The 27270-nt window shown below is 41.6% G+C and overlaps 1 protein-coding gene across 2 annotated transcripts in view; it reads right to left on the bottom strand.

Annotated features, from left to right (window-relative positions):
* The window catches only part of furina (furin (paired basic amino acid cleaving enzyme) a), an 86388-nt gene that overhangs the window by 18150 nt on the left and 40968 nt on the right, over positions 1–27270 (bottom strand). For both annotated transcript variants that reach the window (XM_083998837.1, XM_083998836.1), the window contains exons 3-7: positions 23497–23595; positions 16968–17063; positions 13743–13871; positions 13387–13463; positions 4237–4325 (exon numbers count right to left, since the gene is read on the bottom strand). In XM_083998837.1, the coding sequence (XP_083854963.1) occupies positions 4237–4325; positions 13387–13463; positions 13743–13871; positions 16968–17063; positions 23497–23595 (490 nt within the window). The remainder of the gene's footprint in view (positions 1–4236; positions 4326–13386; positions 13464–13742; positions 13872–16967; positions 17064–23496; positions 23596–27270) is intronic.

The raw sequence follows: 27270 nt of genomic DNA, 5'->3' as shown, positions 1-27270 counted from the left end.
AGATAGAAAGATGAAAGAAAGCATTAGTTGTCTTCCTCCATGTGTCTGGGTGAAATTGGTGCAGCTGTCTGAATGGAAATTGAATCAGACTCACTCTCATTTTGGAAGAAGAGAACAACTCAACCAATGTTTAATGGCAGGCTTCAAATGAGGCTCATTTAGAAGGTAAATTTGAAGTGATTGCAGATAAAGTGTTGTTGTGCCAGAGAGAAAGAAAGTGCACCGAACACACAGACAGAACAATGCAGGGCTGGTATATATATATATATACACAGGACGCGAGGTGCTTGTCCCAACCAATTATTTCTGCCTTAATTTCAGAGCCTACAGTATTTCTTGCAGAGAGGGAGAGACAGATAGAGAGAGGGGTGAAAAATCACACACCTTAAAAACAAACTAATTTCCCCCGTTGAAGCCATGCAGGTCAGGTTACTCCATGCTGCAATATATGGGTTAAAGTAACCAAGCACTGGCTCTTTGAAGTTTTCCAAAAGCATCAAACAGGCACTGAGCTGCTAGTGTTTCCATGGCAGCCTGCACCATGTGATTTGCTGAAGAGACTCAAGTATCTCCAATCCCCTGTCCAAAATATCAATCTGCACCAAAACCCAGAGCCAGAGACAAGGCGGAGGCAGGCGGTATGTGAAGGTCCGCTGCAGCTTTACTGTACGTAGCTGGATAAACATCAGTCTTGGCTTAAGAGGTGCTCCAACTTTCAGACAATTGAGTCGTGCAATTGAAGTAATGAGACAAATGTGAACACCTGCACATACACCTGGTGCTCCAGTATGCTGTAAAGCAAATTCAGCCTCTATGTACTGAAATAGAGAAGGAGGTTTTCTTTGTGCCGTTTGCTTCACCTTCTGGTATCAATATATTACAGCACAAATGCACATCTTTCCCAAAAATGCTGAAGTATTTAGCAGCAAGTTAGCTGAAACAAGCTGTGGTAGGTAAATGAGAGGTCGTAAGTAAAATGAGGAACATGAAATTTCTGTTCGAGGCGGTAGCTCTGAACTGCCAGCTGCTGGAAACTCGTGTTTAATATATTGTACTTTTGCTGTAACTGAGATTTTTTTTCTTCCCCCTGATATAAGCAGAGGATAACTAACACAATAACTAATACAAAATAAATAATAAAAAAATAAAAAATCTGTAAAATCTAAGCCAGACAATCTGTGTTGAGACACCGTGGAGATATTTCTCCTGGGTGAATAATAAGCTGCAGTCCTTACAGGTGGCAGAGGGTCAGGTGGCCTTGTGCAGACGATGCATTCACTCCGCTCCCTCTGCACTCTGCCTGTTTCACTACAAGCTCCCTGCCTATCAAAATGAAATACTTTGCCTGGCTGTTTTGAATTTAAAATGACTGTGTGTGTGTGTGTGTGTGTGTTTCTGCCTGTCGGGCGTGCAGCTATTGTAGCGTTTGCACAGACTATGCTCTCCTGTATGCATCGGTTTAATGTTCACTAGGTGTTTGCTATTCACCTTGTGTCAGGGAAAATCTCATACTTGAACCTTACACCTGTTTAAAAAAAAAAAAACTTTTCTGAATGAAAAGTTTGTGAAATATTTCTTTTTTTGTGGGGGAGAACTAGCACTGCCATGAGCGAGAAGAATGTAAGACCACAGACAGTGCACTTCTTTCCCCGTTTCTTGCTTCAGCCAAACTTGACAGTATCTTCCCCTGAGCACTGCACAGGCAGCTCGTGTGGCTCTTTAATGCACAAAATTTCATGCCAGGCTCTTGCCAGTTACGTTGTGAGTCGTGAGCAGAAAACTGTGATCGCTGTGGTTGTGTTCACTAGGATGATCGTGCCGGCGCAAAGCATCAGGCCACAAACCTGACTGCTAAGCATTAATGCAACACACGTGTAGGTTATCCCACTACAGCAGCTTCCTCCTGCTCCACCTACATGACCACACACAACCCTTTTGTCGAGTTAAAGAAGCCGAGTGCCATGTGGTTCATTCCCACTTGCCATCTGGTATGATAATAAAGACTGGAGTTATAGCATTACTCCGACAGGGTTCGAACTTTGTAACTGCTGCAGGTAAGCTGGAGGCGATGGAGATAAGCAGACAGGTAATGAGACAGAGCATGCACCTCATCATCAGACTGAAAGTGCAACACTCCACTCAGCATAGAAACAAGAAAACAAGCAATCGCCAATTCAAAATGAATACACATGTATTAGCAATCGGGGCTGCAACAAACCATTATTTTTATTATCGATTAATCTGTTGATTATTTAAACGATTAATCGATTGGGTGTTTGTTGAATGTTGAAAAATGTCAATCAGTGTTTCTCAAACCACAATATGACATCCCCAAATGTCTTGTTTTGTCCACAAACTAAAGAGATACTCCATTGTCATAAAGGAACAAAGAAACAAGAAATATTCACATTTAAGAGGCTGAAATCAGAGAATTTGGACTTATTTTTCTTAAAAAAAACTACCCAAACCCATTATTTGATTATCAAAATAGTTGGCGATTAATTTAGTTATCGGTTATTGTGCGATTAATTGATTAATTGTTGCAGCTCTACTAGCAATGTGACCATTACAACAACTGCCTTCAGTGACTGTGAAGCTTCAGTGTTGGGATCATAGTGGAAGACATAACTAGAATAATACAGTGTGAAATAATAAAATAAGTTGTTTACCATGAGAAATTTATGCAAATCAGCTTTGTTTTTTTTAAATACACATATATCAAAATAAAAGCCACTGAAGCTTCTTTGAAGAATGGGAAAACACAAAAACTGTTCCTCCCTGTAGGCTGGAGCAAAACAACTCATCAGGGTGCAAATCCTTTTTTTAGAACAAACAAATTAATATTTCACAATATTTTGCCACTCACCACTTTCGTATATTCTCAGAAATGGGCAGATTCTACACTGTTTGTGCGTTTCTCACACAAACAAACAGCCCTTTTTATCAGACCATTATTATGTTTGCAAAAAGTGCTGCACCACTAATGGTGGCAAATGGGCACAGTAAGAGAGTCAGAAATTACACAGGCTTGTTCCTAAGATCATGTTTTAGTTTAGTCATGAGCTCTCTGTCTGTGATGTCCCTCTCGCAAATAACTAGGACTGAAATTACTCATTTTGTTATCTATTAATAAGTCATTTATTTTCTAAATTGATCAATTTATCTTTTAAAAAGCATAGTTTAGAGAAAAGTCGGGGAAAAAAAGGCTATTACATTCTCCCAGAGGCCTATAGATGTACATATTTATAGACATGTTTATTTTTTCTGAACAACAGTCTCAACCTCAAGTCATTAAATTACCAAAAGTTTTATTTGGTCTTTACTTTGTAGGTGTTACTGTCTTAAATCAAAGTAGTGGTGGTGACAAAGACTGGGTGATGAAATATTGTTGGTCAGAGTGACATAAACAAGTAACAAGCTCTATACAGCAACAGTGGGACCGACACAGCAGGAGGGAAACAAGAACTGCCAAATTATGTCCTTCTCTTCTTCTTGCCTTTGACAAACTATAAAGACAACTTTTTAAAGATTGCAATAGCCGCCCCCCACTATCTATCTCTCTCTCCTTTTCTCTGTCACATCTTTAGAGACACCACCACAACAAATAGTTGTCTCTAAATACATTGAGTTAGCAGCTTGTTTTACACATCTATACGGCACAATCTCACACCATCCAGCTCGAAAACTCTAAAATAAACCAGATTCCTTATACTGTAGGGTTTCTGTTAACACTGTAAGAGAGGTGTTAATGCAATTTTTACTGGCGCTGCGGCTTGAGATGGATTTGTGCTGAACTGAACGACACTGAAAGATGTATGATGTTTTGTCAGAATATAGGAGGTGAGATATAGCATCAGATAACGATCCTCTTGTTTATGTCTAACAAGCTGCAAACACTTCAAGTTGAACAGAAAGTTAACACTTATCCTCCTAAAGCTAAACCGCTGCAGCATTACAGGAAATGCACATAACTGCACAGTACTTTTTCAATACTGTTACTCCATGCAAAACCAATACACTACAGCACAATCACATCACAAGTGAGGAGCAGAGTCAAGAGAAGACTCAGTGCCATGCTGTGCCTGGGAAATGGACTGAAAATAACACTGGCTCTGAACAAGTATTTCAGATATTCTGGCAGTCAAAAAAAAAAGAACAGTGAGATGAAACTACTGCTTGTCCCCCATGACATCAAATCAATAATCCATTTTTTTTTTTTTTTTACTTTGACCATACCTCCAATCTTGGCATCGTAGGCCACGCCGACTCCACAGATCCCATTGTTGGCGACTGCTGCCACTTCTCCTGCACAGCGTGTCCCGTGCCTGGAGAGGAGGAATAATGAGACAGTGAGAGGGGATGTTTAAGAAATATATATGCAACGCAAGGGACATCTGAAAAATTTATGGGGAAAATGTGAAAAACAAGTGAAGAAACGGGACGAAAACAACAGAAACAGAATGAACCCCGGGTCAGTGAATGGCTCGCGTATGAAAATGGAGTCACCGGGTCACGACACTATTGATCGCCAGAGGGAGATTTTGGACTGACAGCACTCTGTCATCAAAACATCAAATGAGACTTGTAGAATCAATGCCGAGGAGCACTGAGACACTTTAAATGAAAAACCCTGATAATTTCCCATTTATCTACATATGTACGTATATATATATCCACAGGTGGGGTACAGTACTTGGCTAACAATGGTTCCTTGTGAAAGAATGTGCTCCCACCCTTCAGTGCGGAGATTGAGCTGTAGACTGAAACAAAACAAACTCAAGGAGACAGGATCTTGGCTTTGACTCCTTCAAATAAATCTCAAGTCCCATTCATCCAGAGAACAACATACATACTGTACACGTACATTTATTATCTGCTGCATTTTCGTTTTCACTTTAGTAACCTTGGTGGTTACACACCTGAACAAAGTCCAGGGGAAAAAAGTTGAGCAAGTCATCATTCTGCCATTACACACGGGAGGAAACCGTGCATTAGATTCACCACCTTCACAACGGGTCTTTCATTAAACCTGAGTCTCTGTTGTAAGATCAAGCTCCGAGCGCTGCGGCGTCGAGATCCCAGAGCTCCGCTACAGACGGGGGATGATGATCATCACATTCCAGTCAGGTGCGTTCCCCTGATCTGCCAGATGGATATGGCACTCCTAATGCCCTTCAGATCGTGGTGCAGTCCCCACTGGGTTGCAGCCCCATTCCCAGACAGGAATGCTGCCAGAGGCCCTGGGTAACACTGAGCGACAACAGAAACAGTGGTCGTCCACTTACTGAAGGACCTATCTGCACCAACCGGCTTCCATTAAAGGGATAGTTCACCCAAAATTCAAATTTCACTCATTATCTACTCACCCTCATGTCGACTAAGAGCTGTGAGAATTTTCAGAGTTATCCGTGGCTTCTCTGAGTTACGGGGGTCCGCGCAGCAGTATTTGTCCATATTATGGTTGTAAATGGATACCACTTTTCTTCGTAATAAAAAGACACACCAAAAAACATCCAAATACCTCCATGCTGCTCGTTTGTAATACGACATGAGAAATTGTTCCGCCGGTCAGTGCAAATCACGCGAGATTTGCACAGACACAGGAAGAGCACTAAACTGAGACACTGGGAGCTTCCGCTACAAACAAGCTTAAAATATAGACTTATTTAATTTTTTTCGGAACAATTTCTCATGTCGGGGCTTCAATGCAAGAGGGACATTACAGACGAGCAGTATGGAGGTATGGAGGACTCTGAAAATTCTCCCAGCCCTTAGTCGACATGAGGGTGAGTAGATAATGAGAGCAATTTCAATTTTGGGTGAACTATCCCTTTAAGGCTGTCTGTGGGTAATCCAGCCAAAACAAAAAACAACGGCAATCAAAACACCACATCCCCCGGTGAGCATCCTTCCCTGACACAATGGTCTCGGATCAGTCTGCTGCAGCTGATTGTATTTTGACTAACTACCAGCTCTGAAGACTTCTGCTTTTTTTTTCTTCTTCTTCTTTGAAGACGCAGATATATAACGACCGAGGGTCAAGCGCATTGTAATTCGTCTGCCAGTCAGTCACCACATCTCTCCAGACACGATGATGAGCTGAGAGGGTGGAGGTTGTGTCAATGCCACCGTCGTCAACACTGGAAACACATATCTAATGCGACACAGGAAGTCTATTAGATGGGAGTCAGAGGCTGTAACGGTGAGAGGGTCAGCTGCTACTATAATAAAAAAACATCTTTATAGACAGATAAGTAAACACACACTCACACACTCACACACACATACAAATCTCATCTGACAATTTTCCGACTAACCTTATCTCGGCATTCCTGGAAGTGCTAGTGTGTTGACCTTGGAGTCTTATGTCCTGCAGCATCCGTGTTTGCGATGCAGCTGTTGATAAGGAGCCGCTCAGGTGTTTGCGATGGGATGCCGGGCATGCACAGGCCTATAACCCCCACTGCTCACCTGAGCCTTCCTCAAATCTTCCACTGACACATTCATTACAGTCATTTACGCGCTCGACTGACTCACAGCATACAAATGCTTTTACAGAGGTGAAGCCCTCGGTTTCTGAACCTGATTATGCAAGAACTACTTGTGTAATCAGTTTTTTTTGGGGGGGGGAGGGAGTGATTTTCTGTGGAGTGATGAAGTGGATACAAGGAGATATCCTTTTACTGCTCCCACTCACTGTTCGGGTCAATAAGAATGTGAAGAAGAGTACATCTTTGTGTCAACCACTTGTGTTTGAATGAATTCTGCTTGTGAAGGCGGCTTGCTCCCTGCCATTTGTTCAACATGACTTCCAGGAGTTTCTCCGGCATAAAGGCATTTTCATTCGACTATCAATTTGCGGTTAGTGAGCACAACCGCTCTGTGCTAATCCAATCAGCAATGTTTAGTGCAGCAAATGACATTCAGGGTCAAAGCTTATTTTACGGTGTGTTGGTTTAAATCATTCAGACAAGATTTTCACAGTTTGGATGTGGAAGCAACGGTCTAAACAAAAGGCATTAGCAGTCGTTTTCTAGTTGTCTTGATTTACAATTTCAACACTAACCCCCAATGATAAGAGTTTTTAGGGCAACTTGTAAGTCAGCCTAGACCGATGTTATAGAAAACCATAACACTTAAAGGGATAGTTCAACATTTTTGCAAATAGGCCCATTGCCATAATCCCTTTAGTTTTAGCAGTAGGTTCATTACCTTTAATTGTCGGTGCAAGTTATTTTTAGAACGGCGGAGCAGAGCCACAAGCTGCTCAGAGCTACGCTACGGACGCTAATGGGATTTCTTGGTTTCCCTCATCAAACTCATCAAATACACAATCCAACAACTCCAAAACGCTCTGGTGGACAAGTTGTGACCTGCACATTCACCACGCTATGAGATAATAACGTAACGTTACGAGACAGAGTTGTTTTTGAGGCAAATGCAGAGGCTGCTTGCCGAAAAACTGCCCCCGACAGGAACGCGCATCAGTGGTTTTGCATGAATTTGCCTCGAAAACAACTCATTCTCGTAACGTCCCGTTATTATCTCATAGCGTGGTGAATGTGCAGGTCACAACTTGTCCACCAGAGCGTTTTGGAGTTGTTGGATTGTGTATTTGATGAGTTTGATGAGGGAAACCAAGAAATCCCATTGGCCTCCGTACTGTAGCTCTGAGCAGCTCACGGCTCTGCTCCGCTATTCTAAAAATAGATTGCATCGACAATTAAAGGTAACAAACCTACTGCTAAAACTATAGGGATTATGGCAATGGGCCAATTTACCAAATGTTGAACTATCCCTTTAAAAAGTCTGCAGCGTTTTTGTCATTTTTGCTAAAAAACAAACTCAATCTAACCAGTTAACATTTAATTTCTGTGTTTGCAGGTTTGTAAAGCAAACAGGTGGGTTTAGCAACACCTATAATAACACGTAAACAACAAGAGTGTTGCTAAAACAGGATGTGAAACCACATGAAGATGATGCAGCAACATTACTACACAGTATGCAGTGTTGTTGTGACATACAAAACTGAATCGTGAACCTGCTTTGACCTTTGCAAGACCGTATTCATCATCACTGTAGCATTACACCTGCACAATGCCACAAGCAGGGCATACTGCTTCATTTAACTTGTTACTGTTAATTTACTAAATTACAAATGGCACCCGTGGCAAAGATTTTAATAGTTTACGGCCCAAATCCCCAAATGCAGAATTATTTCATATCTAATTAGAAACCTTGCCTCTGTGAGTTCTTCCGTCAACAGGATGATCAGTCATGATGAGACGCCTGAGGGGGCTACCAGTCCACTGACAATGAGGCCAAGGCATGACTGAATGTTCCCATTTTGTCTGTGTGCCCACTTTTCTACTAATGACACTGTGGCATCACATGAAACCAAACCTGGATTCAACCTCCAGGCACCAGGGTTTTAGAAAAACAGGCCAAAAGACATAACAAGACAGCGCAGGAGATCATCATCACACGAAGTGCTCGAGTGAAAACCACTCCCAGACATTGTCTGCCGCAACAAAGAGCTGTCTGTCACGACAAGTACATCATTGTTCAATCAGTCGTTAACAAGTCACAAAGATTAATTATCAGCCTGAGAGATTCCCTGACAAACTGACAGACTCTCTGACTTCACTTACTCGATAAGAGAGATCTTAACTCTCAACCGCACTCAGAAAATCAACTCCATGAATTGCAAACAATCACTACCTCTTCTGTACCTGAGATAATTAAACCACCATTCAACAACTTCATGCACTCAAACAAACAAGCTGTAAAAACCACATCAAGGAGTCAGGCATTACAGCACAGCAGATGAGTCAAAAGGAGGATGTTTCAGGATTTATAGAAGAATGCTTCTACTTGATTTTAAGCCGATGCAATGATAATAAAGTCTGTTTTTGTTAAATGTACTTCAGCTCCCTCCTGTTTTGGAAAGTCGTTTTCAGGCCTGTTTATGAGGGGTGCTATTGGATATACAAATGTAATAACTTAAGCGCATGGATATTTATTATTACAAATATAAAGTACTGTGATGAAAAACTTTTGATTTATCAGATGCATCGTCACATTTGCCCTTTCAGTTAATAAAAATGTTTTCTTTGCACACTCCAGCCAAACTTGAGCAGGATGCACAGTCCAAGCAGCCAGCTACAGAGGAGCTTCCAGCAAACAAAACTCAGTGAAGCAACAGTCAAATTGAATGTTTTCCTCCCACAGCCCCACACTGACAAGATTACGCAAACTGTAAAAGCTGAGTGCTACATTCTTACAGCATCAGTTTTCATCTCAACACACACACAACAACAGTTATATTACCCACAACATGCACTTTTTTATTTAAAAGACTTTCCACAGAATCTTATTGACTGACGAGCGACGACTCTTCAGTTCTGGGAAAGAGAAACGAAAATCTTTTTCCAAAGAAAATTCAAAGCACTCTCCGCTACATTGTGTAACAAGTCAGGATTCCCGCTTCAGATGTAATGGTGATAACATGAGATTAGGGTGAACAAAGAGCAATTTCAGTGGAGTCTTGTTTCGATTACAGCCAGAACAACTCCGGTTACAGCAGCTACAGTTGGCTGCAGGCCTGAAACCAACAACACGATCAGAATTCATACCCACAGCTGGTAGAGCCATTATCACTGTGGAGAAAGAAAAAAAAAAACAGCCTCTTTCTGAAGAGCAGCTACAGAGACATGCTATTGTCACACAGATGGATCAAAAATGGGTCCGTGGCGTGAACATATGGCGAAAGAGGGAAATGTACTACTCACCCTAACCTGCACTGAGAGCAAATAGAGCATTAAGGACGAGAAAAAAACATGCACAAGCAGTTTTCTGTGGCTTCTTATCCAAAGATCTGTCACTGATGCTGCAGGTTTCCTCTGTGCTGCATAAACACACAGAAATAATCCCCCAAGGTGCCACATGTGATCGGTAATACCTGACAAGTTCTAAATTTGGCTCCTGCAGTTTGTGATACATACAAATTATTTTTAACAACAACATAAGACGCAGTCAAAAAAAGAAAATCCTGCAACGCACTATGAAATACAGAATTGTTCGGCACTGCATTGATCTTCTTTATCTATGGCGTCCCTGTCATCACACACACATTCGTCGTCTGGCTCGCAACATCTTTCATTCATTTGGTTTTCTATCTTGCATTAGCTTAATTACTTTTAGAAAAAAAAAAAAATCTCTGTGGCTCTCGCGGCTGTGGAAAGTGGCATTTGCTGTTCATTAGTCTCAGGGCTGCTCTGAACCTTAAAGGTAAATCTGAACAACTGTTTTTCTCTGCTCATTCTTAAGTCTGTTAATGGTTCTGCCAGTTTACTAATGAGCTGGCCTCCAGGACAAAAGGTCTGCTGATGTTTATAGAGCACGGTAAAGAGAAGAAAATGAAGTAAACGTCCACAGAGAGATTAATGGAAGGTCTGCTTAAAATTCATCAGCCTGCTGTTTGTAGTACTGTTAAATAGGTCCTTTCATCCATCACTGTACGTTGAATATGTCTGAATTCACATGCGTAGACCGCCTGCACTGTGGCCTTGTAATGTAATGTACAGTCTATCATGTCTTTTCTTTACTACTTATCATCATCAACATCAAGTTAAGTCCTGCATGTTTAAAGCACATGTTGAACCGGACCAAAGCGCTGAATCAAGAGGTAAAGAGCGGGGTATTTCTGCTTTACGAGTCTGTGCCAGTTTAGCCAGGTTTAATCCAGAAAATTCACATTTGGAAAGCGTCCTGATACAAGTCAGGAGGAGGAAACCCTGGAAAGAGAAACATCTAGATCCCACGCTGTCTTAGATAAACATGGGGGTGAATGGTCACATTGCTGCCGAGCCATCCTCGGTGCTGCCCGTATGCGCCAAAGAAAGGCGGCTTTATGGAGGTGAACAGAGTTGTGCTTTCTGCAGGGGAACAGACACTTACAGTCTCGCACAGCCATACGCAGTTTCATGCCCGCCCACAGGCTGTTTACACATGCATCTGCAACAACCCGCTGTAAAGTGAGGGAAACAGACACACACAAACACACACTCACACACATTCATCCCCCTCCCTCTCATTTGGTCCCGCCACAAGGAAGACACGGAGAGCTGGGTGGTAAGAGATAAGGGGCGAGGTGAGCAAGGGTTGGAAAGAGGTGCAGCCAAAATGAAGGAAACATCAATAGTAAGTGTCTTAGCTGGGCGCTGGGCCACTGTGAGCCGCCAGAAGAGCTTAAGCGTGCCTTGGCATAGGTTGTGGATCCGTGGAAATGCACCGAAGGGATGTTCTCCCACATTCTTCCACAAGAAATTCCATCTTTTTGTGGGTTTTGTTGGTGGTGGTTAAAACGGTCTCAGGCACTGGCACAGAATCCTAAAAACACTCAATCGGGCTGAATAAGAAGAGAGTGACGGCACATTGTTTGAACTGTTTCCATGTTTATCCAAACTTCTAACAACTGTGTGCATTTGTGTGCGTTTGTGGGGGTTCTGCCCCCAAACAACTCTTTTTCTATTTTTAGGATGAAAATAAATCACACACACCTTCACCACAATCAGCCTCCACCTCCTACTGTATGTGCTCAACAAAGCCTTCAAGGTGTTGACACAGCATTAGCATAGTTGCAGTGTGTTGGAGCCATTCTGTTTCGCCCTGGTCTCCGTATTGACGGTGCCCGCTCCAGGCCCCTGCCTCAGCTGGGGACGTTTGATTTCCATCCATGCCTAACTATAATCTTCTCTGCCTATCACCAGTAATCATGGTGAGCCTCGAGATAAAAAAGCTTCTCAGGCCAGTGGCCCACAAACAGCAGATTAAAGTAAATCAGAAATTAAAGTCAGAAGGGAGGCAGGCGGTGGGAATGAAGGAAGACGAGCGGTGGCCCTCCAGAGCCAAGAGATTTGCCCTGTTTCATTATTGCTGATGAACTTAATTCAATCAATTCTCTGCGAGGCATCGCTGTGGTGGTAAACAACTCCTAATGCCATCTGCAGAGGCCACTGCAATAAAGGCGTTTTCTTCACTCACACACTCACACACACACACACACACACACACACACACACACACACACACACACACACACACACACACACACACACACACACACACACACACACACACACACACACACACACACACACACACACACACACACACACACACACACACACACACACACACACACACACACACACACACACACACACACACACACACACACACACACACACACACACACCCGTAATCCTGGTGTTGATTCACTCCACTTATCCGAGCTCTAGAAAGGCCCAGGTGTCACCTGTGTGATTTAAGGGGCCAAAACAAATCCACAAATCCACCAGTTGGGGGGCAAGATTCATCTTAAGAAATAACCACCCAGCGTTTAATGGTTGGGAATTTAAATCTCTCGGACAAAACAAATCCAAGAGGCTTTGGCCTTTAATTGGAGGCCACTAATAAGACGGCCAGTTCAAGACCCAGAGGCCGTCCTCTCTGCACCCCGACCTATAACCTATTATTGAGAAAGAAGAATTATCAAATACTGCTGCGAAATTTCCATCTGCAGCTTTTCCAGCCTTTACGGGACATGTGACACCACTCACTCGCTGTGACGTGAGTCAGGAGAGTCAGAGAAATTAGAGGGGAAAGTGGTGGAGCCCGATGTAAGAAGGGCTATGTTGATCGTTGAAATGGGTGAATATGACTTATTATCTTTTAAATATTTATTTCAAACATGTTAAACAAAATAAAGCACAATTTCAGTTTGTTCCTTCATATGTAAATAACATAAACAGGTTGAAGAACTAAAAACAACAAAAAAAAAACACAAAAGCATAACCATACATATTCAAAAGGAGTGAGAAGAGGAAGCTGCTTATAAAATCCCACCCCTCTAATAAGCGAATGAAACTGTTGACATGTGAAATGGGGTTAAACAAAAGAAGCTGCAATTTATTACATTTTTCTAAATCGAAGCACATTAGTTGCACATTTCTCAAAGGGGTCTCTGATATGCTCTTAATACTTCTTACAGCTCTTATTTTCCTTGAAATAAAAAAAGAAAGGTCTAAACCAATATTTCAGCTTTTAGCTTGAGGAAAAATTTTGTGTTACTAAACCTTTTTCAGTTTTAATTAAACACCCCTATACCTCAGACTCAACAGTGAAGTGGGAACAGCAGTGGGCCAGCTATCAGTTAGCTGCTATCAGACAGGGAGCCGGACAAATTAATGAACAGGAGCAATTTATCCTGACGCCCCCCCCACCGCCCCATATAGAAACAGAGGGGTGAGATGGTTGGTTTCAGGCCAAAAGACAAACAAGAGTGGAAATGAAATTGGTATCTGCTCTCATTTCAAACTCTACCTGTTATCATTAAGCTGCGTGTATCGGGGCTGAGGATCTGGGTCGCCATCATTCACATCGTAGCTGGCATCCGGATCCTTTAATGAGATAAGCGAGTTGTTAGGATCGATTACAGAAAACAAACAACGTTTTGTGAGAGTCAATTCAGTTTGTTGCATTCAAGAATTAAAAAAAAATCAGGCAAATCTTAAAAAACATCAATATATGTCAACATGAAAATGATTCGTAAAGGAGGGAAGAGACTATGTTAAATTCTGTTGCATTGGTAGTGTTTTTATATCTACACTCAGTAACACAGCTTCACCATGGAAAACATAATAATGTTTCACCTCATTTCAGAGTCGTACTCTACTCACATAGTTCTGCATCAGGTCCGGATGGTTTTTCTCTATCCCATCATCCAGGATGGATACCACCACTCCTTTACCCGTGTAGCCCAACTGCCAGGCAGCTTTGGCATTCAAGTCACGGTGGTTGTTGTTGTACTGAGGATGGAAGAAGCAAATAACTTAGATGGAATCTAATTATCCCAGAGACAGACAGACACCTGGGTGCTGGGAAGACTGACAGTGCTTTAAAAATATATATATCTATAAATATATATATATACTATATCTATTATTAATACCAAGCAAAGCAGAGCACTGGTGGACTGGATGATGCCTCACAATTATCACCCTGTATGCCTTTTGATATGCTTTTGACATTCAACTTGACCTTTGGTCCAAATCTATGTCTGGCTTTCATCTACTATTTCAAAGCTCTTCTTTTTAAAGTGTACCAACGGTTAAATCTAACGTGTCAGATCTTTCAGTCTACCACAGTTTCCTCTAAGATTTCACATCCTTTCGAGGTCAGTCCCATCGCATAGGAAGAGGTGTTTTCCACAACCTTGTAACGTCATTGACACTTTACACCATCAAGAAGAAAATCAATTAAAGCTGAAAGTTGTGATCTGCAATGCTGATTCAGATTGAAAAAGGTCTTTCGTGGGCCGACCGACACGCTTAGCGAATAATAAATCTGACAGAGGCATGAACAAGGTTTCATCCTGAATATTGCTCATCAAGTAAATCCTTTTCCATCTTCCTTGATGTCAGAACTCCCCCTGCACACCATCAGATTATATATCAAATATCTATTGTAGCAGCAGATGCTGATCATTAGCGTCGCACCATCCAGACACACCCACCCTCTCCTCTACACCAGGTTCAGTTTTAATGAGGTAGAGAACTGTTTACTGTCGAGAGAGAGGCGTTTTATTACTATGAAGACAAAGTTATTATAACATTATTACCTATTATTTAAAATATATCAAATGTATTTTAATAATAATGTTTTTTTCTGTTCTGTTTTGTCTGGTTAAAGGGATAGTCCACCCAAAATTCAAATTTCACTCATTATCTACTCACCCTCATGTCGACTAAGGGCTGGGAGAATTTTCAGAGTCCTCCGTGCCTTCTCTGAGTTACAGCGGGGGCTCCGTGCAGCACTGCATGTCCATATGACGGTTGAGAACGGACCCCACTTTTCTTTGTCCATAAAGACACACCAAAAACCATCCAAATACCTCCACATAGCTTGTCTGTAATGTCCGCCTTGTATTGAAGCCCCAACATGAGAAATTGTCCCAAAAAAAATTAAATAAGTCTATATTTACCAGGAAGAGGAGCTTCCGCTATAAACAAGCTTGAAATATAGACTATGAGACAATTTCTCATGTTGGGGCTTCAATACAAGAGGGACATTACAGACGAGCACTATGGATATTTGGATGGTTTTTGGTGTGTCTTTTTGGACGAAGAAAAGTGAGCCCCGTTCGCTACCGTCATATGGACATACAGTGCTGCACGGAGCCCCGCTGTAACTCAGAGAAGGCACGGAGGACTCTGAAACTTCTCCCAGCCCTTAGTCGACATGAGGGTGAGTAGATAATGAGTGAAATTTGAATTTTGGATGAACTATCCCTTTAACATTAAAAAATGTCATAATTTGGACTGAATCAGCAGCTTGCTCTTGAAACATCTATAAACTTGCTCAACTGCAGAGACGAGGCGAGTCAGGCGGACGTTAAACGGATGTAACATGATCATAACTGCAAATGAAACACAATGAAAGTTGTTCAGAAAAACAGTTACCACCTCACAGATCACACAGAGCCTCTTGTGCACCGGCGGTTTTTAGTCAAACAGAGTCAAACACCTCAAGGTGAATGGGAGGACTTGCCATTAAACACAGCACAGACATTGTTGAGGATGAACTGAGATAAACTTTTCATCCACCGCAGATTACTGCTCGCCTGATGTGCTAAGATGCTAAAATCCTGCTAACAGCTTCACAGATTCACATTATTTTGTTCCTATGCCGACATGTTGACTTTCATATTCTGTTCAAAGCTCGGGCGATCCCATTAGTGGAGAGGATGTGAGAATCGCAAAGGTGCTGCTCCAGTTTTCAAGTCCTCTGGTGTTTAATGAGCTTTACAACCTCACGAGGTGCCATCAGATCTAAGAATAGAAATCAATCTTTGTTTGTGTTTTCCACTTTGGTGCTGAGGTTTAGCGACTCTTTAAAGCCCACAAAATGGATCATTTTCACTAATAGCAGCACTTTAGCTGTAAAAACAGCTTTTACTGACGATAATGACGTGAAGATTTGCAATTTTTTCATCTGATATTATTGGAAATTGTGTTTAAAACAACATAATTTATGATTTATTAAATTATAAATAAATTAAAAGGAACATTTTGGAGACTCTTTTGATTAATCACTAGTCATTTCTTTCTCGATGGTTTTCAGTGCACTATATCTTTAGGTTTGCTTGACTACTTGAGAAAGGAGAGGGCACATTAGCTCAGTGAAATTTCGATTAACAGGTGTGAACGTATGGCAGAATCTGTTGCATGTAGCAACACTGATACGAGCCGGCAGCGGGCTTTTATCTGCTTAGTTGCCTGTCAAGGTGTCACCATCTCCTCCAACACGCGGAGGGAAAGAGTCTGTTAAGGCAAAAGACATTCTGAACAACCCGGTGATGCAAGTCGGGCTTTTTTGCATCAGCATGAATCTTCCTCTACCTCCAATCTTTCTTCAATTACTGTGAGGGTGCTTGAGGCGTACAGAGAATCTCAGGGGTTGTAACTGCTGCTTTTAACAGGCTAATGCATCAGTGACATCCCTCTCTCTCTATCTCTGCTTTCTCCCTTTCTGGTCACGCCATCTTTGAACCTGAACATACTACAGTATCAATTTCTAAAAGCATGTAATTTAGAAATAAAAAAATAAAAAAAGGCAGCTATGTGTGTGCTCGCTATTGCTAATGAAGTGTCCCTCAGGTGAAGCCGCTCAGACTTGAGCATCTTGCTCAGCAAACAGACACACACAACAGCTTTTCCACACAAAGATGGTATATTGGATTCATACAGGCTTGTCTTTCGACTCACAGCATCAAATTTAATTACCTGTATTGAGTTTGGGGCGGATGAAAGGCTCAACCAGTGTGAAGCTCAGAATTATGTCCCACAGACACGCACAAATCACTTTTTTTTTTTTTCTCAAAGAAGTTTGTGTTTCATACTCACCAGGTACCACTGATCTCTGAACTTGGGGTCTAAGGGTTCTTCGAATACGTCCCTCTTTTTCCTCCGCTTCGACACCTGTTGTTCCGCCCAAGTCACCTAAACACAAAGAGCACACACAAACACATTAAGAGGTTAGTAGTCGTGGCACAAGAAAAAAAATACTCCTGCTGCAAAGCGTACGGCTCACTGCTATTAAAATACAATAAAATAAAATAAAGCAGAACAAGAAATAATGACATGCTGGCCATGAGGGTGACCATGTCAAATGAATTAATAGAGATCCCAATTCTCAGCGGGCTGACAGCAGACAGAGTGAGATTAGAGGCACAGGGGTATCGTGGACTCCGCACTAATGAGTCTCGCTGATGAATTCCAGAGCAACCCGAGACTAATTAAAATTTCTGGATGGGTGTAAAATGGGATGCAGCAGAATCTATTACGCTTATGGGTGCGCCTAAACATGTATGCATGTACGCTAACAATACACAAACAGGGGGAACTAATTCAGCACCAAGTCTGACAAAACATGACAGCAGCAACCCCCGGTCCGCAGCAGCAGGCTGTTGTAATATTGCGAGCTCCTGCAGAAACTGTTGACAGAAGCAGATTGCATTCAGTAGAAAATAAGCCTGCATCTTCTAACTCCCTCTGCAGAACTGTGCTGCTCGCTCGCTGTACAGCAAAAAAAAAATGCCCGGGCAAGACGGGGGAACAGAGAAAATATGTCAGCGGAGGAAGACAGAGAACTGCCTGCCGCAAGGACAGAGCACCTGATGTGAAGGACAACCGAATCACGGCGCACCTCTCTCCCCCTCTCTCTCGCTCCCTTTCTCTCTATCCGCCTCTGCAGATCACTAGAGACACAAGAGTAAAAGCGGAAAGAAGTAATGAAGGTCACGTTAGCTGCTGCTACACTGAAACGATGCCAGTCCAACACTACTATGATATAACAACCATAATGGAATAATTTCTCTTCAGAAAAGTGGAGAGGGTTTTTTTGTGTGCTGACTGAGTTCATGTCAGTGTCGCTCCACCACGCTGGTGAGGATCTCAATCAGTCTAAGTGGAGGAGACATCTCCACCAGGGTTCATCCTGATCCTCGCTGGGAAGATGAGGTCACTCAGCCCCGTTAGCTGCAGCTGTGGCCGTTTACAGTACACACACACACACACACACACACACACGCAACACTGCTTTTTCTACAACGATTGCTGACAAAGACAAAGGGATAATACTGAAAACTTTTGATTGAGGTTAAGTTGAAAACACTTCGTCCAGGATCCAGCGGTGTAACCGGTTTGCATGGGCTCCTCGGAGCTCGGGGTGATAGGAAATGAGAAATAACTACAGTAGTGGAGAAGATCATTGCAGAGAGAGAGAGAGGGAGCAAAACAAAAACCACAAACCACTGTCTTTATGATTATCTCCTTGGTTTGTATGTGCTCGGAATATAAAATGAACAATATTTCCTAAACCACAGAGAGAGGCCGGGACTGTAAACCGGTGCTGGAGTTGTCATCCTGTAGACTTTTACTTTTGGAAGAAGAACAGTACGGTAATCTTATCTACTACATTCAAAAATAAATGTCCATGTCCTCCTACCTCTGCAGTTTTTTTCTTTGGTTTTTTTTTGGCAAATTCTCCAGCAGGAAAAGATCAATCAGAGTGGTGCATCATCTTGCAGTATAGTGTGCAAGAGGTCAGAATCCAGTGAAAATATAATATATATATAGTATAATATATATAAGTTAGTAAAAACGTTATTAGCTATAGTGATTCTTCTGCAAATAATTACACTTTTATTGTTCAACAGTGCAATATGCATTACAAGTCCCATCCATACTGTAGGTGTGATACACCTGGGAAAATAAACTCAGTATTGCTTCTTGCAGCACAGGCTCAAATAAAATCTAAATCTAAATAAAATGAATGCCGCATATCAGCCACTGTAAGAGCCTATCAGCAAACTTCACTGAATCTTCTCTACTGTAAATCAATATAAATACGTATCTTAATCCATATCAAACAGTTAGAGGGAGGAGAGGGAGAATCCCCAGTGAGTCACGAGCCTATTCCTTCATGACATTATTATACATATCCAATTAGTCTGGGACAGCATGGGGGGATTGACAGGACAGTTTAGAGACCGTAGCAGTTGCTGGAGCTTTCAGACTTTATAATTGGCTCTCTGTTTTAAAGAAAATGGCAGTATTGACTGAACAGCATCTCTACAGTCAGAACGACAAAGAGCCAGTTGTATGAAGAGGACCAAATTCGACTTCATAACAGTCCTCCTCCATGTGATTTTCAGTCAGATTGAATCTTTTTTCTCTTGCGTCATTAGACCGTGTGTGTGTGTGTGTGTATTTCCATTTCCTCATCTGCTTTTCAATCACACATTTACCATCTTTGCTTTCACACATACACAGAGTTGGTCTCTGTGGTGGAGCGTTTCCATGCTGACTCGGTTCAAACATGACAGGATTCTTAAGAAGAAACACAGGAAATTATGTATAATGCGCATGGCGGTGGACTGTTTATTGCACTGTGAGGCTTGTGGAGCATTGCGTTGCATTGCAACTCTGCTCCTCAGAGAGTCTCATTAACTTCTAATTCCTTGTTTTTGCACAATATACACAAAAACATCACGTATAAAAAAACTTTGTAATCGTGTACATATCCTTCCTGCCTGCGTGGCAGATTCTTTTCACACTTGAGCTGTTTAAGAAATATTACAAAAACCTTACTACAGCTATGCAGGCAGACTAGTACAACAACTTTTACAGAAAAATGATGCCACCTGGGAGTGAATTCACTGACAGTCCTTATTGCCGTGACCACAAACATAAAAAATAATTACTATGTGTTGATGGAGAGAGCTACAGCGACCAAACTTTGTCACTGGTAATAACCAACATTAGAAATACATTTGTTCTTTGAAGCTCTAAAGATTTTTAAATACCAAGAAATAACACGATTACTCAGTTCAAAAACCTACACACTTCCTGCAAACATGCACATTATCGTCAGAGCAGTAGCTGTAGTTCCTGCTGCTCTCAGCTGCAGAGACCAAAGTGACGACAGTTATTTCCCATGAAGTTCTCTTATTAATATCACACACTCCTCTGGGAAACTCCCATAAACAAACAGCAAAGAAAACCAGCGACTAATCTGTTTGAGACGACTTCATTAGTCCTACACTAGTCATGGGTAACACACAGATTAGTGCGCTCTTGGCTTGGGTGTGTTCCTAAACCATTCGGACAATGAAAATACTGCAGCAGTCAAAAAGAAAAAGAACTTCCGGACCTGATTACCGACCGTCATCTCATCCGTATTTTTACATTAATAGGAAGTGACACTGAAGAGTGACGCTCTGGAGTTATTATAAAGAGACCAATATCCCTCAGTAATGTGATGCATCTTCCTACAAATAATGGCCACTGTCTTTCTTGAATGCTTGCATGAGAATAAGTGAGAAATATATCACTCCCTTATAGTACTTATAAATCAATGTCAGTGTTGCACGTCAGTGACTGTCCTGTAAAATAGACTGTGATGCTGTGAATATTAAACTGAAGTGCAGATCAAAGTCCTCATCATTTTCAACAAAACGTTTTCCTCCTCCTCAATATTCAGGGTAAACGAGAACAAGAAACAATATAAGTCGCATTTTTTCGCCGCCAAATTCATAATACATATCGGACAGATTGTTCTACTCTTGGCAGGAAGTGTGACAACAACCATTTCCATCTTCTATTTTGAAATTTTCATGTGAAGAGTCTTTTGAAATTCTTTAAAAGTCTGTGACAGAACACAGAGCCCCAGATGCTGACAAACAGCATTTTCATTATAAATGGCCTTTGAAAACAGAAAATGTGTCTATCTCACACGTCCGGACTGATCGAGTGCAGAACTAATGATCACACACAGGCTGCTTGGTTTGCATTTAGGTGCTGTCAGTCCAACAAATGGATTCCCCACCCTACTCATTTTGCTCACCCACTGTTTTGTCCGTCTTCATTACAGAAACATAGCTTCCTCCCTGCGAGAGCAAATAGAAACCTCATATAAAACGTCATTAACATAAAGCAACATAATCCCACTTACGACGCAGATCAGTAGCTATGTAATTTATATTTATGCTAAAGCTGTTTGCTTTACAGCTGCGGCTTCTCCTGCCGTAGTCATCAAACTGAAAATAAAAGAAAGGTTAAGTTTCTGCCGTGTCTGTCGCATTACTTCTCTGTTTTATAGACTAACCAAACGAAGACAATGAAGTGAAGCAAACTGCCCGCGACAACAAACAAAGCAAACAACAGAATAAATACACGAGACAGTAGAAGGCATGGAGGTAGCAGATAGACCCGAGCTTTAAAATCTTCAATAGACCCTATTAACAGAGCTCTGTTAGCCGGTCTGAGATCTGGCAGAGGTCCAGGTGCTTTTGTCGGTAATTAGACACTCTTCAAAGAGAGTTTACTGAGCCTTTTGTTCAGGCTCCATCTCCACCCGTTTAAAAACTGTGGGGACAGTCTCTCTTCCTTTTACAAACATTTTTTTAATGTTTTCAGAAAAGCTGTGGCTGATGCAATCATGAATCAAATTTGCTACGATAAGCTGTTTTTACAAAAAACTTATATCAAACTGTTAATTGCCGCCCAGTTAGAGAAATGTGTTGATGTGTGGATATGAGAAAGTCTGCACATGGAAGCTGAGGGGATTTGGTAAATTATTGCAAGTTATTGCAGCAATAGCAAAAGCTCCTTTGATTAACACAAACAAATAAATAAATAAAACATGAGAATAATGGCTGTAAATTCCTGTAGGTATACCCGTAAGCTGAGCTGACCCTTCGTGAACAGACAGGAGGGACCTGAAGCCGTAATGCTCCACTTTCTCTGAGGTGCTGTGGGAAAAAAGGAATTCAACAACAGGAAATGGAGCCGCAGTGTTCGAGGAAATCCCAAAGAGGGAGGTGGACCGTTTCTGACATGGGTGGAAACACCCAGAAGAAGCTGTTACATGTTACTCCTGGTGTGCACCTGTACTGTACTGTGGAGCTGCAGAGCATGACAGCAAAGCCAGGGACACCTTGAAGCAACTTCTTTATAAAGCTGCAGATTGGCTTTGACATGTAAAACACAGCTGCTGTATTGATTCATATGGAGACTTATCTAAATTACAGTAATTGTCCCTCAAAATCTCCATTAAGTGAAATGACTGGACGCAGTTTAGATGTTGCCGTGTTGATACAGTTTCAGAAAATGACCGTTATAGTGAGAGACGCCAGAAAAAGCTGCATTTAACGGGTTCAGATCTGCTCTGAGGTGCTGCCGTCAATTCAAATTTATATTTGAATTTCTGACTTCACTGGCTAAATTCAGACCCCAGTCAAAACACCTATGGACAAACACATCTCTGTCTCAATAAAAACAGTTTGGGACATTATGCAAAATATTATAGGAAACCATCGAAGTGAAACTGTGGTATGAAAATGGCCTCACTGTTTTCCCATCGAAGAGGAAATGTATTCAATATTCATTGCTGTGAGCTGTTTAGTAATTGTAGTATAGAGTCAAAAACAAAAAGGTCATAGGTTCTTTAAAACTCCCCTTCTCCTTCTCTTTTATAAAAGTATTTTTTTTAAAAAGGCTTTCTTTCCCAGCCGCACACGCGCCAACAATGTTCCAACAGCCATGAATGTTAATTTCACAGTCTTCCCTTTGTCCTTCCCAGTGGGGTATAGGACACAGACTCATTTTCAAACTAACCTCAAACTCACTTTCAAAAACACATTGGGAAAAAAACTACAGAAATGTGAAGTTTTTCAACGCAAGTAGGACCCAGTTTCACGGCAGAAGGAAGCGCCAGAGTGTGGATGTAGTGACTCGCCTGAGATTGCCTTTAAAAAGCGAAGGTGACAAATGAAGGGTTTTGTTCTTTGCCCTGTGGCGGTAAGATTATTGTGTACCCCCTTTTGTTTCTTTTCTGCCTCATTATCAGAGCTACAAACAATAGCAGTGAGTGGTGAGTGAATGACTAATTAATTAAAAATCACTTTCAAATTTAGCAGTGAAAGGAATTAGTTTCATCTCAGAAGCAGCCGCTCTCGTAGACTGATGACTCCCTGCAGTTCTCTTAATAAAGAAGGTGCACTTTAATATTCTCGCATGTCAACAACACAATGCTAAACCTTGATGGATAAACCCAAGGTTATAATTCTGATTTATTTAGGAATCACAAAATGGTGCATTGATGATTTATAATAATGAGAAGTCAACTGAAACAAATCCTTAAAACCAACTCCAAGTGGAAGTTTGGAAGTTGTGGTGTCACATTTTTATTTATTTATTTATAACGATGGAGTTACTTGTATTTTCATATTATATCAGCATATGGAAATTTCTGAAACAACAGGGACAAACAGTTTTTATCGAGTTAGGTTCCTCTCTCCACATGCAGCATACTCTGAAACATCAACAAACCTCACACACACACACACACCCATGAACACACATGTCTTACCTTGGGATCTCTATCTAGACGGACTTGTGTGCCTCTATGATCCGACAGCGATCTCTTCACCAACGTACGATGCCGGAAGTGATAGTAATCACCGAATACCTAGAAAGACAAACAGATCAAATCGGTTATCACATGAGGAACATTTTAATCTGATCATAACCACATTCTTCACTTTTTTTCCTCTTCCACCAAACCCCGAAGGCTAAAAATACAGACTGGTTCGGATTGGAAACACGGACTGCAGAGTTCATCCATTATTTCTGAATAGCGTTAACCACAGAGCCCGGTTGACCAAAAGCCAAATCAAAGATATTCAAAGGCATCAACGTTTGGCTTCATTTAAAATGGGAATCCAAGCGTACAACCTTTTGTTTTCGGCCCTTTTCTCTGCAGATAACTTCAGCTCAGGTAATCCAAGGTTAACAAATCCCTCCCCACCTTCACAACTGCGAATCCTTTTTCTCAGAGATTTGCAGCAGATAATGAGGCTACTACTGGGACACATTAGCCAGTAAGAGACGTTTCTCACAATTAGAGAGGCTGATTTACATTTTTTGCACAAAACAAAAGCATTTAAAGTCCAGGTTTCACCACAGTGGCCAATAAGGCTGATGAAACCTTATGCACAACCAATAATCCTCTGTGCTCAGACCAGTTATTACCACTGTGTAACCAAGGACCTTAATACTGAGCAATTACACACTTTACTGAAGAGAATATGTTGTCTGAGCAAAGGAAAGCACTCCATCGTATAAGTACAGTTTGCAAAAGAAGAAAGAAAGACTTGGTGGTGTGAATCTAAAACAATTAGTCAAAGTAATGATTGACAAAGAATTCACTTTGATAACCTATTATAATATGTAAATGACTTATCAAGTAAAAAGACAGAACACTTTCCATCTCACAGCCACAATAAATTTGAATTATTTGGAGCGTCCTTAAGAAATAAAATGTTAAAGATACCTTGATTAGAGGATGAGTCGTTAAAGAAACGTTTCTATATTCAGCGTTAAATACTGTGTTTAACAGGCAGCCGATCCAACAACATCTACGTGGGTACTCAGATAGTGTTGACACCTCCATATGCTATGAATTGTTAATGAATGATTTCATCAAAGAGAAAATGTGCAAATGGAAAACGGAGACAAAATTACAGCTCCACACAGTCCTGAGTTAAACATAATTGCAGGAAGCATAAACATACGAAGATGAGGTGTTAAAAAAAAAAAAGTGAGAAAAGATTATGCACATAATTGTCTTAAGACAGCGATGCCTCATGTCCCAGAAAAAGGTGGATGTGGAGCGAAGCTACTGCAGCAAATACTAGTCTGCAACATTCCTCCACTGCAAAAGGGGCTCGGTTCAGGCCCCCAACCTCCTCTGCTCCCATTTAATCACAGCAAACAGGCCGACTCCAGCCCGGCCGACACAAAGGGCCCCTGCACACAAAGCCGACGGACAATAGGGAAGCAATAACCAAGAGGGAAGACACACTTTACAGTGATATTCAAGCTCAGACGTGAAACCACCTCTCTCCTCTTGTGTGTGTGTGTGCGTGAGTCGGGGAAGTGAGTGAATGTGTAAATCCATTAAAGAACAAGAGCGCAGGTTACAAAAGGGAATGAAACGCTGACATTCAAAAGGAATTAGCTAATCCGCCGGCCCCTTTTTTTTCCTTTTTTTTTTAAGAAAAGACGAATAAGTGCAGGTAGTGGGTCCATTGTGTTGGAGCCTTAGAGGGGGGACACTGATCCAAGACATGCACGGCATTAAGAAACTCCAACTAAAACTAAAACCAATGAATTGATTGTCTTCAAAAACAAAAAGCACCAATGGTTGTGATCTATCACAGTTTCAAACAAAAACGACGACTGGTGAAGCGTTTTCATTGCTGTGATCTATCAGATATGAAATCACATTGAGTAGATAATAGAAGAAAGAAAAAATAAATCAAAATTCAATTTGTAATTTGAGAAAATTGCCTGCGATTAGATCTCAGAATGGATAGAAAATGTTGGATGGACAACACAACAAGTCAAGACAGAGACTGAGCCTCAGACTGAACAGGTTCACCGTGAGAAGAAGGAAACGCATGTAAATACACACGTTTACATATACAGGGACAAAGGCCACCTCACATAAAAACAATTCAACTGTTTCAAACATATGCATCCGCACAAACACATACTACCCCCCCCCCCCCCCCCCTCCACTCCCGCCACTGAACAAAATGAAGCCAATTCTGGTGCCGCTAAACGTCGCCTACCCTGCAGCTCAATCATCATCTGGCAATCAGCAACGACACTTAAGAGCGCATGTTTTCAACCATGTAATCACAAGACCACGATGTTTCTGTGGAGTTTAACCTGTTTTCCACTTGTGGAAAGAAGAAAAAAAAAAAAAAAGCCCATTTACGACAAAGACGTTTAGATGGAAAAACGATGTGGAAACAGACGGATTCGGGGCTCGAGAGTGACCACTGCTGATGTGATAAGCCGGGCACTGATAGAGCAGAACAAGCTTAACTGGTGCACGCCGAGTAGCCGATTACTGAAGTGAAGCATTAATCCATCAACCTCATTAAAATGCACGGTAACAGACAGTGGAAAATTACTGTCTGCTGGTTTGTTTGCATGTTTGCTCCCTTCCCCGTCTGCCAGATTTACCTTGTGGGGAGAAAGCACTTATCAAGGGGTCTGGTTTCTCATCTCCAGTGACTGTTGACACAATTATGTTTTACAAAGAGCCCAACAATGTCTGGAGACAAATTGTGAGAGAGGTTTAGGAGACTGCAATAAAATGATATGAAACTGTTTTCCATATGGACTCATGAACGTCGAGAGAACAAAGCCCGTGGATTTTTTTGAAAATTGCTCGAGAGGAGCGGGGGGCCATTATTGCAGTTAAAGCGCAGACGCATCAATCACAACGCATTTCCTTTCAGTTTTGACGTTTAACTGCATTTGATTTGTGGGACGCCACCATATTTCGTTTGTGCATCGGTTGAGTCGAGATGAATTGAGAAAATGGGACTGTAGCGCAGGCACAGGCCTCGTAAAATAGTTCAGCAACTTGTTTATATAATGAGGCTGGAGTCTCAATTACTCACTGTGGTGAACGGGTAGAGCAGAGGGGGCACGGGCCGCAACAGTGGCAGCTGGACATAACCAGTAGTTTCTTTTAATGCACGGGCGGCGCGGCGGACTGAGCTGCCCCACACACCTGAAAATGGGTTTGCACAGCTGGTCTGCTGGTCCTTTCTGCCAAACTATGCTTAGTCATTACATCTCCTCTTTTTATTGTCCCACCACAACTCCATTATTTGCCGTACAGCCGTCACTCTGTCTTCTCCTTACTCGTTAACCTTCACTTTTATTTTTATTTTCTATGTTATATACAGTCAAACTTTATTACAATGTATGTAGTTCTCCACAGATGTGGGCGAGGCCGGCGGTGACTAGTGAGGTGTGTAGTGGGGGAGAATACTTGTCCAAATACACCTAAAGCACGTTGGAATAAACTATTAAGTTTATAAAGCCTTATAAGGTAAACTCCCGCTACCGTCTTCATCAACATGCCTCTCCTTTTCCCAACAAGCTACTGGCCGCATTTCTCTGGTTGTGTTTATTCAGTAAACACAGATTGTGACTCTTGGCACAGTCCGCCGTTCGCCCTCGATTGTTCTGTAGAAGTTAGATTAGTCCATTTAATGGTTTTGACAAAAACAAGTAGATTAAATGGGATGGTGAAATATGGGGCATTTGAACAGGTAGG

The sequence above is a fragment of the Trachurus trachurus genome, assembly GCF_905171665.1.
Source record: "Trachurus trachurus genome assembly, chromosome: 3".
Lineage (NCBI taxonomy): Eukaryota > Metazoa > Chordata > Actinopteri > Carangiformes > Carangidae > Trachurus > Trachurus trachurus.
The sequence above is the reverse complement of the archived record's forward strand: the minus strand, read 5'-3'. Positions and strand labels throughout refer to the sequence as shown.